Consider the following 19,663-nt stretch of genomic DNA (forward strand, 5'->3'; position numbering starts at 1 on the left):
TTTTATATTAAAACAAATGCAAACAGTGTTATAGAGTAGAATGCAAAAATCACAAATTTTTAGCACAAAATATTTCAAAGAAAGTGCAAGCAGACAATTTCTGGTCATGCCCACCAGTCCCTTCTCTAGTTCTGAAAAGTTTGTTTAAAAGAAAAGATTTGAGGAGTAATGATAAATTACAATTATTAAGGTAAAACAAGGTAGGGTAGCAGTTAAGATATGGAAACAGAAGAGAAAATGCAATTGTAATTGGTAGCCAGTTAGAAAAATGTCTGTTTTAAAAACTAAACTCTCCTAGAATTTGTGGGAGAAAAACTACTGAACCATCATGTGTTACTCTTTTAAAATTTTTTATAATGTTATTCTTTTAAATAAGTTCATTTCAAAGTGCTCTGACTGGGGACTGGGATAAGGTAAATACTATGTAATTATTATGCAAATAAATAGTTTAAAACTAAATAAAACATACTCTTGGATTCTATTTGTTAATAGCTTGTTTGGGGCTTTTAAATCTATCTTTAACTGTCATCTGCATCTTTATGGTCCCCAGATGCGTATCTCTAGCTTAGACCCTGCTCTGGGATTGTGACCTGCACATTTAAATTGCCGACCTCACATTTCCCTTCAGATATCCCAAAGGTACCTCGAACTTGCTACAGCCAAGCTCATATTCTTGACCTTCCCTCTCAAACTCAGCTTTCTTCCTAAGATGCTTGCCTAAGCTTCCTTTCTCACTACATATTCACAGATCTGCCTCTGTTGTTTCTGATTATTTGGAGGTCCTTTACAAAAGGAAGTAGAGGAGAGAAAGGGCTGGAAATGAGAATAAAACATTGACAAACCCAGAAACATCCGCCACAATGATTCTTGCCTTCTCTAAGAAAACGTGCTGGGGCTCCAAGCAAGCAAAGTCCTACCAAGTTGTCAAAGAGTTGTCTTTTTAATAAAGGTGGGAAATGAAGATGATATATATTTAACCTAAAAGTGTTCACAGAGGTGGGGAAAACACCCAATCTCTGAACTTCACTGTTGTTTTACACACTTACTAAATACGGTTGTTCACGATCTATCAAAGATAGGGCTGGACAAAAGGGAGAAGTGCTGGAGAAGGCATGTTTGACCCCTTTACCCTTTACATTCTCTGCCTTCACATGGTTTTACAGGATCTTTCATTTTGAACATCTCAAGATCCTGCTGAGGTCCAAGTGTGTATGTCCATAAAGAGAGCAAGGGCTCCCCTGTGAACAAACTGCCCCCCTCTCAAGGTCTGCTCTAGGATGCTGGGACCAGAAGGCCTGGAGAACCTGTGCTTTGTGTCCGTCCGACAACCAAACCACACCCTCACGCCTCAGGTTAGAAACAGGCGTTTTGATTTTTGAGACTTCTTATAATGTATGTTTCTCTGTAAATGATACAGAAGCAGAACTTGGTAACAGCGTAGAGAAGCAAAATGAGATTCATGTTGCTTTGAATGCAGACCCACTCCAGTATTTTTGCCTGGAAAATCCTATGGACAGACGAGTCTGGTGGGCTATAGTCCATGGGGTAACATAGAGTTGGACGTAGCTGAGCGACCAACACTTAGTCTGTTTTGACTTTAGACAGAGATGGTTTTGTACTTTGTGTGTGTATTAAGTCACTGCAGCTGTGTCAGACTCTTTGCGACCCTATGGACTGTAGCCCGCCAGGCTCCTCTGTCCATGGGATTCTCCAGGTAAAAATACTGGAGTGGGTTGCCATGCCCTCCTCCAGGGCATCTTCCTGACCCAGGGATCAAACCTGTGTCTCTTAGGTTTCCTGCATTGGCGGGTGGATTCTTTACCACTAGCCCCACCTGGGAAACCCTTTGTACTTTAAATATAATTCTTGTTGAGAAACAACAAAAAGAGAAGAAAACACAACAGGGATATAACTGAAACCAAAGGAAATCACAAGTCTCAAAAATATAACATTTGAAGAAAAACACTTCCTACTTTGTCCCTTTTCTAACTTTTTTTCCAGCACTAGTACATGCTGAAATAAATTAATATGGCAGGGGGCACTAAGCACTGAATTTGTAATATATTTTCACAACATACTGGTTTATATTGTGATCACAGATCTTCAGAGCTGTCACTTTGAAAATGACCCTTCACTATTTTTTTTTATCCCGAAAAAGAAAAGGCCAACAACAAATTCTTGTATGCTTATTAAAAAATTGCTACAAATAAATTACTCTCATCTCCTACAAATGTATTATGACCACCCCCCTGTCCCCCCCGTGACATGAGCAGAGGCACCTGGAGGTCACTCAGACTGGTGAGACGAGGCTCTTCCGTATCCACAGAGGCCTGGGCAGTAAGGCTCTCACCTTGTTTGGAGTTGACATCTGATGGGATATGTGAAGGGTGTGATCCTGGAGAAAAGTGCTCGTCGCTGTACGTGATGAGAGGGGTGAGAGGATGGACTGCATGGGATGGCTGCACCACGGGCACTTTATTTGACTGCAAAGTAACCACAAGGACAACAGTTAATATGGACTCCCAGCTCCTGTCTCCTCTCTCCTCAAAAGTTAACCAAGAATTATCTCCAGACCTAAACAACTGAAATCATCTGCTCTACCCACTTAAGATTTTCAGGATTTTCTCATGTTAAATACTCCTTGAGTACATGAATATCCCACCAAGAAAACGATCAGTTATTTAACCAAGGCCCCTTCAGAGATTTAGGTTGGTCACTATTATTCCATGACATCAACTTTCTATACATATATATTTACACTCCTTTTGGATTATCTCCTTAGCTTAAAGTCAATAAACAGCTTCTGGAGCAAAAGTTATGAATGTTTTAGTAACTCTATTCATTACATACGTTTGGCATAAAATGAGAATTCAATAAACATTATGAATAGATAAATGAATATATATTCCAACTTAAAAGGCAACTTTTTAAACAACCTAGTATATATAAATTTGCTGTAATGACATTATCTTAGTTTATAAAATTCATAATCCTGGAGTTGTAGAGCAACAATCTGGCTCAGCTAGTGAAGAACCCACCTGCCAATGCAGGAGATACAAGAGATGTGGGTTCGATCCCTGGGTCGGGAAGATCCCCTAGAGGAGGAAATGGTAACCTGCCCCAGTATTCTTGCCTGAAGACACCCACAGACAGAGGAGTCTGGCGGGTCCACAGGGTTGCAAAGAGTTGACATGACTGAGCATGTGCACATACATGAGTGTGCTCATGTGCACACAAACAGAATTGTACATCTTTAAGAACCAAATTATACCATTTTTTTTCATGTTCTATAGTTTTGCCAATCAAACATTACCATCATTTATTATGCTTTAGAGCTGCTTAGCTCATCTTCAGTTCCTCTAGTTTCTAAAAGTATTAACAGATAAAATGGAATGTCTAATCTTGGGTTTAACTGCATAATGTGAAATATAGCTTATAAGAACACTTCAAATTGTTGACATTTATATTTAACATATTTTATGTCTCTTATTTGTTTAAAAATAAATTTTACTGTTTAATTTGGAATTCTAAGACTAGATAATAGTAACACTTATTAAAGGTTCAGGTTATTTATTTGGACTTCAGTTTGAAATCTGGAATTCTGTTGTTTGGTTAAAGTTGAATCTCCTATGCATACTGCCCCCTCAATAAAGTGCTTACTAAGCAAATCAGTAATACAAACAAGACTCAGACAGTTTAACCTAATTAGGGGATTGTTTTAAAAGAAACTACCCCCCCACACAATTCAACACAATTATATCCACAATATGTTTCTGATTTTAAACTCATCTCCTAATTTAGGCTGTCTCAGAAAAACATTTAGAAATATAATAAGTAACTCGTGAATTTAACAGGAATAACCTCTACTGAATTCTAAATATTCTCTAATTCACTAGTTCAAACATGCTTTCACCATGCTAGTTTGAAATAGGCTCTTACTATTCTACAGACTAAAATACATGTGAAATCATTTTCTCTAGAAAAGAATATATTATTAAAATTTTTTTGTGTAAGTCCCTGAAAAGTGCACAGTATAAACTGCTTAAAGTGTATAAATCTGGATGGCTGAGAACCCATGACACAACTGTGTGTGATGGCTGCACCTATAACATATGCTGATTATGTCACTTGTTGTTGTTGTTGTTTTACAAATTAGGTATAAAAAGTACGTGGTTCCAACAGGAAGAACCATCCTCAGGAAAATTAGGAGTAATTATCCTAGTAACACTTAATTCTCTTTATAGTTAGTAATTCTCTACACCCTATCATTACAACCTACACCCAAAGAAACTAATGAAATAAAAAAAAAGCGAGGGGGGAAAAATTACACTTTTTTAGACAATGATATGCTATCCTTGCTAGATTTTCCCCTATTTTATAATTACTAGCTCCCCTCCAACAGCAGAACTCGCACGGCTCCTATAGCCCTTGGCATTTATTAAGTAGAGCACCATTATCAAAGCCACACGCCTTTTCTCTACACACCTCTGCACAGACATCTATGCATATAAATGTGTAAAAGGTTAAAAAAAATGTTTCAATGCTTTTCAAGTGTTAATGATACAGTGTGCCAAGTACACAGAATGATCTTCTCAAATATAAGGAATTCAGAATGCTAGAGGAAGAAGGGGGTGGGTAGGTGTGAGGATATTATTATTATAAACCCTTTTAAATATGGAAGCTACAATCTCAACACTCAAATGCTAAAATGAATGCATTTCAACTATACTTGAGAATAACTGTTTTGAGTTTCCTTTCAGAAGTCTCATAAGAAGCATAATTGCCAAATGATCTACAAAGATATTTTCTTAGGGTAGTTAAAAAGAGTAAACCATTGCAGAAATCTTCTGCAAATATATATATATATATTTATACACACACACACATTTTAGGTGCCTTTCTTATTTTCAGAGCACCACCTTAAGGAACTTGCATTAGCAGGCAGCATCTTCTTAATGTCTGACCTATCCCTCCAGTCATATAGCTCAAAATCTGGTGCCATGAATTTTTGCTAAATTATGCTATCCTTGCTCTCCTCTTAATTTTACGGTTTTCAACACAGATTTGCTTTCCTGTGGGAAGGAGATAAGAAGCTGAGGATTTTAATTTAAGCTCTGGCCTTGTCTTATATTTTGCAAGATGGATAGCGAAAGCAGTACTAGTAGGTGTGTTAAAGCCAACAAGGATTACGTCCATTTTTGTGGCCAAATAATAAAAGCAATATGAAATCTCAATAATATGAAAGAGCACAATTCTAAGGTTTAGAGTTTGTCTCCTGCTGACCACCTCCACTGTGTATATAAAAGGATCCAACCAACACTACAGACGCTTGGCACAGCACCCTCCCAACCAAGTATCCTCAGCCCTGAACTGTGGGCTTCCTCTGATGTCAGGGGTTACCGTCCCTTGAGACTACTTGCACACATGAGGTGAGAACCTGGGCACCGCTACTTGGTATAAGTTTTAAGACAGAACATATAACCATTGTTTCCCCAACTGCCCTTGGGTTTTTAAAAAACATTTTTATTTTATATTGGAGCATAGTTGATGAATAATGTTGTCTCAGTTTCAGGTGTACAGCAAAGTGATTCAGTTGCACATATACATGTATCTATTCTTTTCCAAATTCTTTTCCCATTTAGGTCATTATGTAATACTGAGCAGAGTGCTATACAGTAGGTCCTTGTTGGTTATGCATTTTAAATACAGCAGTGTATACATGTCAATCCCAAACTCCCTATATAACCATTCTTAATTCTAGTCTTCTAATCTCCAAATAACAACGTGGTGTATATTGGGGAGGGGAGTATGTGAGGAAAGAAAAAACTAATTGATCACTTAGTTTCTACAGACAAATTTATGGAACTATATTATAATGCCTGGTTACAGGTGTCTATGTGGGTATATGCGCATATTCATTAACACCTAAAATGTGCCAAACGTGATCTAGTGTGCTGGCCAACAGAGACTGTCCTTGTACACAGCAGCTTCCTTTCTAGATGCCTGAAAATGGGGATGCAGGTGTTGGAGACACAAAAGAAGTATGTAAACAAACAGAACAAAAAACCCAAAGCAAAATCTAAAAAGACTGCATCAAGTACTATGAAGAAGAAGAATCAGGTGATAGAATAGACAGTGTATATCTGTATACCTTTGTATCATATTAAAGCTGAAAGAAATCAAAAGTTCATTTGGTCCAAGATTTTTATCTGCCAAAACAGAAAGCCGAAAAACAGAGGTCAGCAGGGATGGGTACTCACGCCATGACTACTGTCAGCACTTAAAATAAGACAGCTCTGCTCACTGCCCAACTCCAGGAATACAGGGTCACTGCAAAGACAATGGGAACAGAAACCCCTAGTGCACTCAGTACAGTGAGACCAAGCAGTAGGGAAATTCCATCTTTTTTGGCTCCTACTCTGCTGGGTCCTGCGCAGCTGGTATGGCACCAATGGAACTCCAGCCTTCTGGCTCCTCCCCCCACTCCGCCCTGTGCTTTTCCCAGCACACATCTCCCTGTAAGGGAGGGAGGATTCTTTTTCATTCACAGGGACAGTCAGGTAAGTCTTAGCTTCCAGAGGAGAACCACCAGATAGTCCCAACAAGTGTTCCTTCCTCGATCATCTCAGAAAAATAGAATGCACAATTACTCCACCTTTACAAGATACTTGGCAGCCTCAAGTCATCCCAAATCCTCCACGCCTGCTCAGAGAGAGGTTCAGTACCTTGTCTAAGCTCACCTAGCAGCACATGGCTGAGTCAGGCCACAGACCTTCCTCTACTGATTCCAGCTACACATCCCCGGCAGGGAGCAAAGGTAAAAGATGGAAAGAGCAGGTACTGGAAGAGCGGGTACAAAATATCAAGGATGGATTCGAGAAGACAGCTGTCCTGTCTATACTCAGCATCCACACAGGAGGAAGCCCACAGTACTTTCCCAAACTGGAAAACCTACCATCAGATCACCCTACCCACATAGCACACAATAATTACAGCAACTCACACTTAGCCAAGTGCTTCTTATGTACTAAACACTTTATAGGTGCCATTATCTGTCTTTTCCGGAGGAAGAAAATGAAGTACAGAGCAGGTAAGTAACTTTCCCAGAGGCCCAGAGCTGGTCAGTGGCAAAGCCAGGTTCAGATGCTGGACGCCTGGCTCTAGAGACCACGTTCATTACCAGTATACCATGTGGCCTCCCTGAAGAGCCCAGTTCATAAAACCTTGGATGCTGAGTGGACCATAGCTGACAGTACATGACATCCATGAAATGAGCGTGTGCTCTCTGTCCCCAGCACAGGAATCACGTACAACAAAGAGGCACCTCAGCCAAAGTGGTCAGAGCTGCACCGCTCAACAGCCACCTTTCCGTCCGGGGTTGGAAAACACTCCGAGAAAGCCAGCTTGGCTGCCACCCAGGCTGGTCCCTGCAGGTAAAGACTGCTCTGACATCATAGCCAATAAAACCTACACCTCCTGTGGACACCAAGTGGGTGCCACTTAGGGACCCTGAAAGCCACCCCCAAAGCAGCATTCCCAGAAATGACCCACTCGCCGCTGGCAGTAAGTCGGGCTGTCGTACATGCCGTCAGCCTCTGAGGATGTGGTTCTGGGAAGGACTAAAAAGTGGTTCAGCTTCCTCCTGGCTCAGGCCGTGGGCCTGCTGGTAAGTGGAGTGATTCGGGGAGAAACTTGCTGGCCAGGGAGCCAGTCCCCATTCCTCATGTAACCAGATTTCCACTAAACTCACCCTGCAGGAACAGGCTGTGCGTGAGGGTCTTGAGTTCCATTTCAATTGGCTGTACATTTGATCAATAGTCCTTCTGGTAATAACTGAAACCAGGGGAATTTTAATACTCCACCAACTTATTGTGATGAGGAATTTCACCTGGCCTGAATTGTTATGGTGGCACTTTACTTTTTATTAAACTCTAAAGAAGTCTGGTGTTTGTGAAATAGAATTTATTCCCTGTCAAGCAGCCCATACACTGACTTCCTCTTCTACAACCACTGGAAAAACCTGCTTTCCAAGAACTCCTGTGACTATGTCGGGTCTACCCCATAACCACTCTCTCCTAAAGCCAACAGTGAGAGAGAGCAGATGGAGGATGGCTCTGATCGGCTCAGGATGCTGCAAGACCTGATGTCATCAGATAACCCACTTCACTTTCTCATTTTTTTCCTCCGTTTGCAAAATGTTATCACCGACTGATTTCTAGCAGATAAAAATGAAGTACCATTACAAATGTTATTATCTGGTGTTACAGTTATTCTGGTTACACTGGAAAGTTCTGAGATTTAGTTTTGTGTTTTCCTCCTCTCCTTTTTACTTTTTTTAACCTGGGGACTATGTCGTCAACAGTGTGTTAGTCACACACGAGAGCTGACAGCGATGGTGGCTCAGAGGGGAAGGGTTAAGAGAGGATTCACGCGTCTCCCCCTCGCCTTCTCTCAGTGTCAGGGGAATCAGGGAGAACTATGTGAAGGGAAGTTCCACATTAACAACAGGGTCATGGCTTAAGGATCAGAAAACAGCAAGCATTAAACAGAGTTGGGGCTCTGAACAGATTAATTATGAAGAGAATGATAACAACCAACATACCAGATTCTGGCCAGCTATTTGCCTTTTAAGAAAATTTTTTAGAGAAGTCATTATTTTAAGTGCAACTCTTTTATTACAAGGTTCTGTCTAACCTAAAGTTTTTGGCTTAATTATCTGACCCTTTAGGGTGAATAACGAGTCAGATAACTCCCATACCATTTATTATTCACTAATAATGCACTAAATTCTATAGAAAATAAACATTGTAGAAGGGAAATACATCACAGTTATAGGTTAAAACTTGGTTGCTTGGGTGAGAAAGACAAGAGAAGGGACGTTCACTGAGTGTCTACTGTATTCTGGGGACTATGAGTGATACCTTTATACTTGGGATCTCCATATTCAAATAAGGAAACAAACTGAGACTCAAAGTTTAAGTTTTGCCCAAGGTCACACAGGTTAGCCGGTAAATGGTTGAACTTGAATTAAATACAGATCTGTTCTACCCCAAAGAGATGAACCGATCACTGTGAATTGCTGAAAAGAATGGCAACAAAAGGCAATAACTCATTCTGGAAGCCTAAAGGGGACCCACTTTTCAGTAACTGGAGTCTATAAATAGATGGACTAGGGTGAAGCTGAGAAAAGATCAGAGTAAAAGGGAAAATGACTTATAATTATGTAAAGTTGCAACATCCTGTTATTTGATTTCACAACACATTCACTACACCCCTAATCCTCTGAACACTGCCTTTACTTTTCATGCTAAAGACTGCTCTTTGAAAAGTAAGAGAAAGAACTAGAGTCGTTCAAGATAAACCAAAAAACAAAACAAACAGGTTTGAGATTTACTGTGTTAGTGGTAAAATATTATGAGCAAGGCCTGACAGTGGCTAATTCAGAAATTGAATAAAGGGATGAGACACAGGTGAAAGGAAGGCTCACTAGATTCCGAGGAGGCAGAATAAGGAGGAGGAATCTGCCTGGGCTACTGGCTGGAGGAGCATGGGTGCTATGGGTTGCACATGTGTATGTAACATTTTACAGAGGAAGGTCATGGGTAGAGCAAGATTCCAGTGGTTCGTAACATTTTCTGGATCACAGACATCGTGATCTGAGGAAAGCTTTTATACAAAAATAGAAGCACACAGCAACGGACTAGGGTGGGAGGTTTCAGCGTGTGCAGGGGAGGCGAGGGAACCGAGTAGTCAGTGAACCCGAGATTAAAAACTGCTACCCTATTCTGAGAGAGAAGTGCTTCAGCAATCACTGCATAAAAATCTATTATTATAACTAAGCTGGAGTTTAATCAGCTTGTTGAAAGTGGTGTTTGTGTAGGTCACTGGGAAGTAATGTAATGCAACCAAGTCCATGAAGGCAGGTGAGAAGTAGGGCAAGGGCCTTCTGTGTCTACCACGGAGCGCGTGGAGCAGAAGTGGCAGGCAGTGTCGCCTCTGTAGCCGTGACAAGGCTGTATGATGACAACAGGCAACAGGGGAGGGCGGAATGAGGCAACTCCAGGAACTCCGAAACCAGAGAGGGCGTATCCTGCTTCGGGGCAAGTGGATCCCCAGAAGTTCTCCTCTAACCTCATCAGCCATCCATTCTGAACAGACTCCAGCAGGTTTTCTGGAGCTGGTCTGAGCACAGGCTGGTTAAAGAGACTCTCTACCCACTGCCCTACGGAAAGCATATGTAACAGGAAGGTAAGTTCCCACTGCCACCACAGAAGAATCCATTATCCAGTCTCAGGGGCTGGAAGATTTCCCCACAGCACTCAGAATGTCCAGTCCATGACCCTGGGTGACTCGAGATCTCCTTGGGGGAGGAGGAAGTGGGGAGACTGTGTGGGGTTGAGGGCAGGGAAGTCCCACAGCTACCCAGGAGGGTAGATGAGTTGATTTGTGCTCAGGCTGCAAATGGATGGTACAAAATTCCATAGGAGCAAGCGCCAACAGGCTTAAACCTAGTATTTTCATACTGAAAAAGGATCCTTGACACTTAAAGTAACTATGAAAAGCATTTGCTTTTAGTTTAAATAAAATTGACTTTTGTTTTAAGATCAGGTTTGAAGCATTTACACACAGTAGTAAGAAGGCTTATGAGCCAATTTTGTCCCATCAAGTGGTCTGATTTCAGTAAGTACCATATGTGTAAAATAGTCTCAGCTTAAAAAAAGAGGGACATTTAAGTCTGTGGGAATCCTCATTTTTCTATAGAATTTGCTGAAGAGTCTATCAGAAATCAAGGGAAAAACTACAAATTATTTTGGGTTTAGCTACTAACTATATAACTTGAATCAAAAGCTAAAGCTTATTAGGAAAAGCAACTCATTTTCTATGAATGTATGAATGTCACATTGATGCTCTAAGATAAGCATTAAAGCTATTCTACGGAGCCATGCTGTCCAACATGGTAGCCAGCGGTCACCAGCTTCTGAGGGTTTGAAATGTAGCTAGTCCAAATGTAGATGTGCTATCATTCTAAAACACTGGATTTCACACATTTACTGTGGAAAAAAGAATGTAGAATATCTCAGTAATATTTCATATTGATTATATATTGAATAACATTTTGGTATACTATGTTAAAGTTATTACTAAAATTAATTTTGCAAGTTCTCTACTTTTTTGATGGGGCTATTAGAAAATTTAAAATTACATGTATGACTTACAGTTGTGGATTTGCATTATATTTCTAACAGGCAGCTCTGCTTCATAGTTTGAAAATATGTAGGTAAGAACGCACCTTTCCCTACTGTACTCCAATGTGACTTAAGACAAATAAACAAAAAAGGGCATGTTTGTTAACAAAAGTTCCTTTTATGGAAAAGGAAACTTATGGATAAGGAAACTGAAAATCAGAAAAGTTTCATGGCAGAGCTGGCAATCAAACATTAGGTTCCGATATCTCACACTGAGGGCCAAGTCAGTAAGTTTAAAACCAAATATTTAGATGACATAATATAAAACTATAGCATTCCATATTATATAGCACAAAAGGAATTACTAAAGAATATCTATGTCCTATAGGTCAGTGAGCCTTTTGAATAAATGGTGATTTGCACAGCAGTTATACATAACTTCTTCAACTTGTCAGCACAGATTGTTTTAAAAAACACCTAATACACATTTTCAGATTCATTGCAAGTTAATGATTAACTCAGTCTTTGATAGGTAACCATCTTTCTCATCTCATATCAGAGTATACTGTCTGGAAAAAAAAAAACACTAGAATTTATCTTGAGTGAAAATGATGCTATAGACATCACTATTTATAGGATATACTTATATGAGTCAAGGAAAAAGAACCTTTTGTTTTGGATTTAAAGACAAAATCTTGAAATGAGTTGAAACTGAGGCATAAAACCTGAGTGACAAACGAAGTAGATTATATTAAGATGATTTTATTATGTAATTCACCACACTTTGATTCATCTAAAAGCCCCCAAATAAGTCAAACTAGAATAGCAAACTTTCCTTGAAAATATTTGTCTCAACGGTATGAAAAGAGGAAGCAAAATGTAAAGACTCTTTAAAAACTCAGTTCTATTTATGTATTATAAAAGAGAAATATCCTATAGCCAGATGACAATAACTATTCTCTGTTGGTGAAAAAGGATACTCCCGTGAATATAAAATCAAAGATAAACTACATTTTGTAGCATCTGCTTGAATAGTAAATGTCCTTTATGAAATTTATTTTGCATCTTTTTTGGGAACACTTGCTGATGAACTCAAGGCAGATCCTGAATGCCTGACCTACAACCTCTCCCAACAGCAACCTAGGTTACTGTTCATTTATAGCAGGGTGTTGGAGTTGGCTTCTCCTAGCTCTCTAGAGCTGACTGCTACATTTTCAGGAATTTTGAAAACCTGTTAATATTATGTTGGTAGCTTGAAATTGGCCATGGTGGGATTATTTGTACCATGAACATTGGCAAATGTGAAAAGTCAGCGCCACTTCCCCGCAGGCCGGTTGTCAAACACGAAGCAGCACACACTGAACCCCTTCCTGAACGGCCAGGTGAGACCAACTCTTCTTTTCCTTATTCCTCTTTGCAAGTAACAGGAATATATCCTTATCTTCGTCTGAAACCATTTCAGAATAAGAAATTCCAAAGATTATCATTTCATATGATCGAAGGTGACCTGATCCATGTCCCCAGGTCCTGTGAACAGTTGGAAAACATGTGGCTACTGGTCATCGATTACTCTGCCTGGTTCCCCACCCCTGGGCCTCAACAGCACTAGGTATGAGTAAGGAGCCAAGAGTGAGAAGAGATTTGTAGATTTGTAGGCATCTTCTTTCCTCTTCTCATGGAAATAGTTCACGTAGCCCAAAAATGTATATAATGCTTAATGTAATTATTTTTGAAAGTTATCCATAACAAATGAATTTTACACAGAAAAGCAAATAATTGAAACTATGTCATATGTGCATTAACAACGCAGCTTCCAGCATGAGGGCAGTATCTCAAAGTGCAACTATCCAGGTCAACTGCACAGAACCTGGTATTGGGCTAAATACTACTATTGAAGAGGGAGATGAGAGGCTGCTGTCTTTATAGCACATTCATTCAAGAAGTAGGACATAAATTCTCTGTAGAGAATTGAGAAGCAACTTAGGGATACTGGAAAGCAATTATGAGTTTTAGGGAGAAGTATAAAGGAGCAAAAATAATTTAAGGGTTAATTAAGGAATATTCTTAAGACACTCTACTCTTTGCTTTAACAAAGCTTTGGCCTGGGTTTCATTCTCATGCAGATCATAATAGCATACGGGATGTGAAATCAAAAGACCTGGATACTATTCTGGGCCCTACCTGCTAATTGCTGTGTGAACTTAGGCAGATGACATACTTTTTTGTATTTCAGACTGCTGATTAAATGAGGCTAATATTTTCCCCAGCTAAGTTTGTGTAAGGATCATATGAGATCATGCATGAAAAAACACTCTGCAAATGGTACAACACTATGTAAATACAGTATTAATTCCACTTTGCAAAAAAAAAAGAAGTCATTAATCTCATTGCCTACACTGAAAAAGTTATTACCTGAGTCCACATGGATGAGTTGGTGAATACCATATGAAGCTAACTTAGAAATTTGCTGAAACAATTAATAATGGCCTCAAAAAATCCTTTTAATCACTATGCTTCATTACTGATTTGCAGCCTCAAAGAAATCTCTACTCCCTATTAAGATAACTTCTTTGGGGCTTCCCTTGTGGCTCAATGGTAAAGAATTCATCTGCCAATGCAGGGGACGTGGGTTCAATCTCTCATCTAGAAAGATCCTGCATGCTGCATAGCAACTAAGGCTGTGCGCCACAACTTTTGCGTTTGTGCTCCAGAGCCCGCTAGCCACAACTACTGAGCCCATGTACTGCAACTATTGAAGCCCATTCACCCTAGAGCCCATGCTCTGCAACAATAGAAGCCACCTAAATGAAAAGACTGCACAGCAACAAAGAATGGCCCCCACTTGCCGCAACTAGAGAAAAGCCCACACAGCAACAAAGACCTAGCACAGCCAAAAATAAATAAATAAATTTTATATAAAAAGATAACTTCTTTGTTTATGAATGTTTTTTCTCTGATGCAAATATGCTACAATATGGTCCATCTAAATGTATGAAGAATATTTCAAGTTATAAATATTTCAATTTAACACGTGTCACCTACTCCATCTGAATACCAATATTTTAATGATGTTTGAAGTTAGTGATTGGCCTGATAACACAGAAAGTACAAATATATTTACTGGGGAGCCAAGACAGACCAAAGATGATTCACAACACAGGAGGTAGCAAGAAAGGTGAACATATGTGAGGGGTGGGCAGACAGGGATCAGGTGCAACAGCTTAATGTTTTTGAGTCTGAGGGTTGGATTCTTGCCATCAACAAATGATAAAAGTGTGGGCCTGAGTATCTTCAATGCTGTCTCCAGCACCACTGATTCTGTGATCCTAAGGGTTCTAAAGCTTTGAATTTCAATACTTCTATATTTTGAAGTTCTGTTTCTTCTAGGAGTAAACAGGAGAAAGGAAGAAGAATGTCAAGAAGCAAAGAAAGAACTGTATATGATCAGAGATGACTTATTTACCTGAACATTTAAAAATCAGTTTGAAGATGGCTCAATGTCACACTTCTGATTGGGCATGGGCTTGCTGGCAGTGTGTACTGGTAACCTGAAGGAACATTCATAAAGCTTACGAAACACATGTACATTAGAGGGCAGGAGCATTTTAATTGTCTTTAAAACAATTTCTCCTAGGCCAAGGACCTGTAAGATTGTGCTAATTATGATTAAGAAACAGAACTTCCAGATGAGATGAGTCATCCTGCCAAAATTCCACTGAGGGCTCTCCCTTTCTGCAGCAAACACAGGTACCACTGTGTACTCCTGCACCCCAAGTCTACCTTGACTCTTCACCACTCCATTAACCTTCAAAGACAAACCCAGTTGACTTAAGAAGTGGCAATCCCCTGTCACTGGGCAGGGAGATGGTGGCCTCCTGGCTTAGGAACACATGCACCAGAAGGCCAGCTCAGAGTCTACACTGGCAGTCTGAGCTAATGTTCAGTACTTGTAAGCGCTGTTAGTCATACATAAGGCTACAGAGTGATGGTCCTACAAAACAACAAACGTTGAAGAACCCTGGAATCTAGATTCCAGGTATCCTTTAAGTACTTTACTGCAAAGAGGATGCAGCATTGGTGGTTTGGTCTAGCTGTGAATAAGCACTCTAAGGAAAGGCTGATATCCTGGAGGGAAAAGCCCGAACTGAACTATGACAAAACCAATTTACATTAGTTTACAAAATGTCTTCATGTTCCTTGTCTCATTTGGATCTTGGCATCACCCTGGAAGAAGAGTATTATTAATATCCCCATTTTTTAGACAAGGATAAGAAAGCTCAGTGAAGTCCAACACCACAAAGTAAATAAGAAAGGCAGGACTAAACCCTATTTTCTTTCATCTAACCATGATGCAGCCCATTTTCTGATTATCCAGTGGTTAATAACATCTCTCACTAGGTTGGAAGAGTTGACCTGGAACTGGCCACAGGGCCTCAGACACAGGCGTGAGAAATGTCAAGCAAACAGCCAAACAAGAAAGCACCACAGGACCTGCCCCTCTCTCCCCGCCCAATCATCATCTGTGTTTATATTTTACGAATGGTTATGCAACATACTAATGAATAGCATAATCAATCAATACATTATCCATGAACCTTGCAATTTCCCAAGCCAAGCTGATAAATAGAACATCAAGGAAGAATATAAGCTATCATTCTATTTAGAAAATTCCTGCCTATAAAACAAAAAATCCTCATTTTAGGGAACCTACGTGCCTCTGTTTTTCACCTTCCCTTTAACTTTCAGTTTATGTTAACAAGGGTCATTTCCTCAGGCTCTCAAGTGTTTCAGTTAATTAGCAATGCTCAGGATACCTTCTCAACCTTGATTATTACTGCTAATTCTTGAAAATAATTAAGCTTTATTTCACCAGAGTTTGAATATGTCTATTAAAAAAAATCCATGAAAATTCATTTTCTCCATCAACCCTATTTAAGCCAGTTTAGTGGAGAGATAACATAAATCATTGCAAATAATATGCTTTCTTCTATTTAACACAACCTAAAATTTTCCTACTCGGCTTATTCCTCGTTCAGTTACATTTCCTCTAACAATATATATTAACTTGTTTAACTCCTACTTCCCTTAAAAATGTTTTAACTGGGTGATATTTAGACCTTTAAAAATATTTCAAAGAAATAGGTAAGAAAATAGTTTTTCAATTTCTCAAAAAGTTAAACATAGAATTACCATATGACCTAGCAATTCCATTTCTAGGTATGTACCTAAGAGAACTGAATGCATATGTTCATATAAATATTGTACACAAATATTCATAGCAGCATTAATCACAATGGCCAAAATGTAGAACAATCCAAATGTCCATCAACTGATGAATGGATCAACAAATTGTGGAACATCCATACAATGGAATGTTATGCAGTCAGCAAAAAGAATGAAGTTCTGATATATGATAGAATATAGCTAAACCTTAAGAACTACATATGAAGTGAAATAAACCAGACACATTTCTATGAAATGTCGAGAACAGGTAAATCCATAGAGACAGAAAGAAAAGTGGTTGTCAGGGGCTGAGGGGAGTTAAAAATTAGGAATGACTGCTGCTAGGTAAGGATCCTTTTTAAAGTGATAGGAATGTTCTGGAATTAAACAGTGGTGACAGTTCCACAACTTAGAGAATATACTAAAAACCACTAAACTGTACAATTTAAATAGCCAATTTTATGTTATGTGAATTATATCTCAATTTAAAAAATAAAATAAAGGTGCAATAACTGATATGCACTGAATGAAGGCTAATTTGACTACATATGTAAGGCAAATACAAGTGATATTTACTGTGTATGTGTATTATATCTCTGAACCTTGTAATTTTACATGCAATGATGACAGGGCAATCTCAAAAGGCTAAACTTGGAATTATACATAACCAAAGCACAGCCCACAGCATGACACACTGTGTGTGTTTAGGGACACAGATGACACCTACATAATCATATTGAGGACACAGCAAGGAGTGAGTCTCCTGTTCCCTCACAGACACACTCCTGGGCCTTTCTTACAAGCCATCAGGAGGGCTATTATGGGTTTTGCTGTGCCCCTGCCCTTTCAGGACCTCCCTCTGGGGTCGGTCCATAGAAGGCATCAGTATGACTCTCTGTGGGCACCACTGCAAATGGACACTAGGGAACCGGAGAATTTTCCATGCATTCTCCAACCCGCCAGAGGATGATTAGGGTGTGTGCAAGCCTCCAGGGAACTGGCACGGACTTCTCAGGTTCCACTCAGCTGCCAGGCAGACAGACAGGCATGCTTTATGGGTGCTGAAGGGAGCATACCTTTAGACTCAGAATCAGGGCAGGCATGGAAGGCAAGTCTCCAGTTGGGACTATCTTCAGGCCCAATCAGCAGGCCAGGTTTACAGGCAGCAGAAACCTGGGAAGCCTGTATGTGCAACCTGGAGTTGCAAGTACTATGGCAGATATTTTATACTATACTTAAAAAGGCAGTGAGTTTTAAAGTTACAAGAGTGTAAATAATCCACCGCCGTGTATTATCCACTCCTTAAGAGGACTACTGGGGTTATAATAAAAAGTTTAAAGGCTACACTCTAATTTTTAAAAATTGTTTTCACTTCAAATATCTCCATTTTCCCAATCCCAAGTGGTTTCAAAATTAACTTCAATAATGTTCAAATCATGGTTTTAAACCATTATGTATGAGAATTTTAAGTCTTCTCATTTCTCTATGGAGGATCTGGCCAAATGTTTACGAGAGAACAATGGAAACGATCCCACTCTTCCAATGTGGAGCCACTGTCAGGGCTCTCATTAGCCTCCCATCACCGGATATGTGCAGAGTGACTCCTGGGCTTGAGATGAAATATTCATTTTATCTCATATGAGAGGGGAAAATTGCCACTTCAAAGTGATCAAGAGGAAAGCAGTTTATTAAAGTGGGATTTGAGAGCTGGAAGAAGCCTAAGGGCTCCAAGTTTGACTACCCTCAGTCGGTCTGTTTGAGGAGCTAGTCGAGGAAAGCTGGGGACATGGTTGTCTACAGCCGGGATCCAGATCCTTCGCTCCTCCTATGAGACCACGAAGCTACCAAATCCACCAGAAAGGCCCAGTTCAGTTCAGTTCAGTCGCTCAGTCGTGTCCGACTCTTTGCGACCCCATGAATTGCAGCACGCCAGGCCTCTCTGTCCATCACCAACTCCCGGAGTCTACCCAAACCCATGTCCATCGAGTCAGTGATGCCATCCAACTATCTCATCCTCTGTCATCCCCTTCTCCTCCTGCCCCCAATCCTACCCAGAATTAGGGTCTTTTCCAATGAGTCAACCCTTCGCATGAGGTGGACAAAGTATTGGAGTTTCAGCTTCAACATCAGACCTTCCAATGAACACCCAAGATTGATCTCTTTTAGGATGGATTGATTGGATCTCCTTGCAGTCCAAGGGACTCTCAAGAGTCTTCTCCAACACCACAGTTCAAAAGCATCAATTCTTCGGCGCTCAGCTTTCTTCACCGTCCAACTCTCACATCCATACATGACCACTGGAAAAACCATAGCCTTGACTAGCCGGACTTTTGTTGGCAAAATAATGTCTCTGCTTTTAAATATGCTATCTAGGTTGGCCATAACCTTCCTTCCAAGGAGTAAGCGTCTTTTAATTTCATGGCTGCAATCACCATCAGCAGTGATTCTGGAGCCCCAAAAAATAAAGTCTGACACTGTTTCCACTGTTTCCCCATCTATTTCCCATGAAGTGATGGGACCAGATGCCATGATCTTAGTTTTCTGAACGTTGAGCCTTAAGCCAACGTTCACTCAGAAAGGCCCAAGAGTGAGCCAAGTCTGGCTCAGAGAATTAACAGTTCAATCAATTCACTTCTACTCAACTCAATAAACTTTAAGTTGAGCACCTACCATGTTAAGGTGCAGGGCCAGACAAGGAAGGACGGCAAAGGGACCAAACACAAAACCTCATCTCTGTTCTCAAGGAACTTGGAGGTTAAGACCCACATGTGAGTAACTATCATATGGAGTGTTCAAAGCAAAGCTAGGTCAGTGGGGAGACGAGAGAGTCTAGCAGGAGGTGACAGGATGGAGGGATGGCAGTGACAGAAGGAGGATCACCAACGAGAGTGCCTCAGAGGAGGCAGAGGACAGTGAGCTGAACTTGATGGCAGGCTACGTGTGGTGGTGAGGGGGGTGGCCAGGAGAAACCGCCTTCCAGATTTCTAAACTAGAAGGCTCAGAGAATGGAGAGGATGCCTTTATTGGCAAGGATGAGGTAGGCAGGTGGATGAAGAATGATATTGGGCTCTGTTATCACACACAATTTCTGAGAACATTTTAGGTCAACTGAGGGAAACAAAATGGGGTGTTATGGCCTTTGACTATCATGAAGTTCAACTGACCAGGTTCACTCCTCCCCTCTCCCACTCTGCAGCCTCTCGGTGCCATTTCCCCCATTATACATGACCACACGCTCATGTACCAGTTAGGGT

The 19,663-nt window shown here is 40.3% G+C and overlaps 1 protein-coding gene across 10 annotated transcripts in view; it reads right to left on the reverse strand.

Annotated features, from left to right (window-relative positions):
* LEF1 (lymphoid enhancer binding factor 1) overlaps positions 1 to 19,663 on the reverse strand; it is a 117,721-nt gene that overhangs the window by 37,009 nt on the left and 61,049 nt on the right. For all 10 annotated transcript variants that reach the window (XM_081553887.1, XM_081554057.1, XM_081553986.1 and 7 more), the window contains exon 4: positions 2,351 to 2,483. In XM_081553887.1, coding sequence (XP_081410013.1) covers positions 2,351 to 2,483 — 133 coding nt within the window. The remainder of the gene's footprint in view (positions 1 to 2,350; positions 2,484 to 19,663) is intronic.

Source organism: Giraffa tippelskirchi, chromosome 1 (genome assembly GCF_054371585.1).
Source record: "Giraffa tippelskirchi isolate mGirTip1 chromosome 1, T2T-mGirTip1v1.2.pri, whole genome shotgun sequence".
Lineage (NCBI taxonomy): Eukaryota > Metazoa > Chordata > Mammalia > Artiodactyla > Giraffidae > Giraffa > Giraffa tippelskirchi.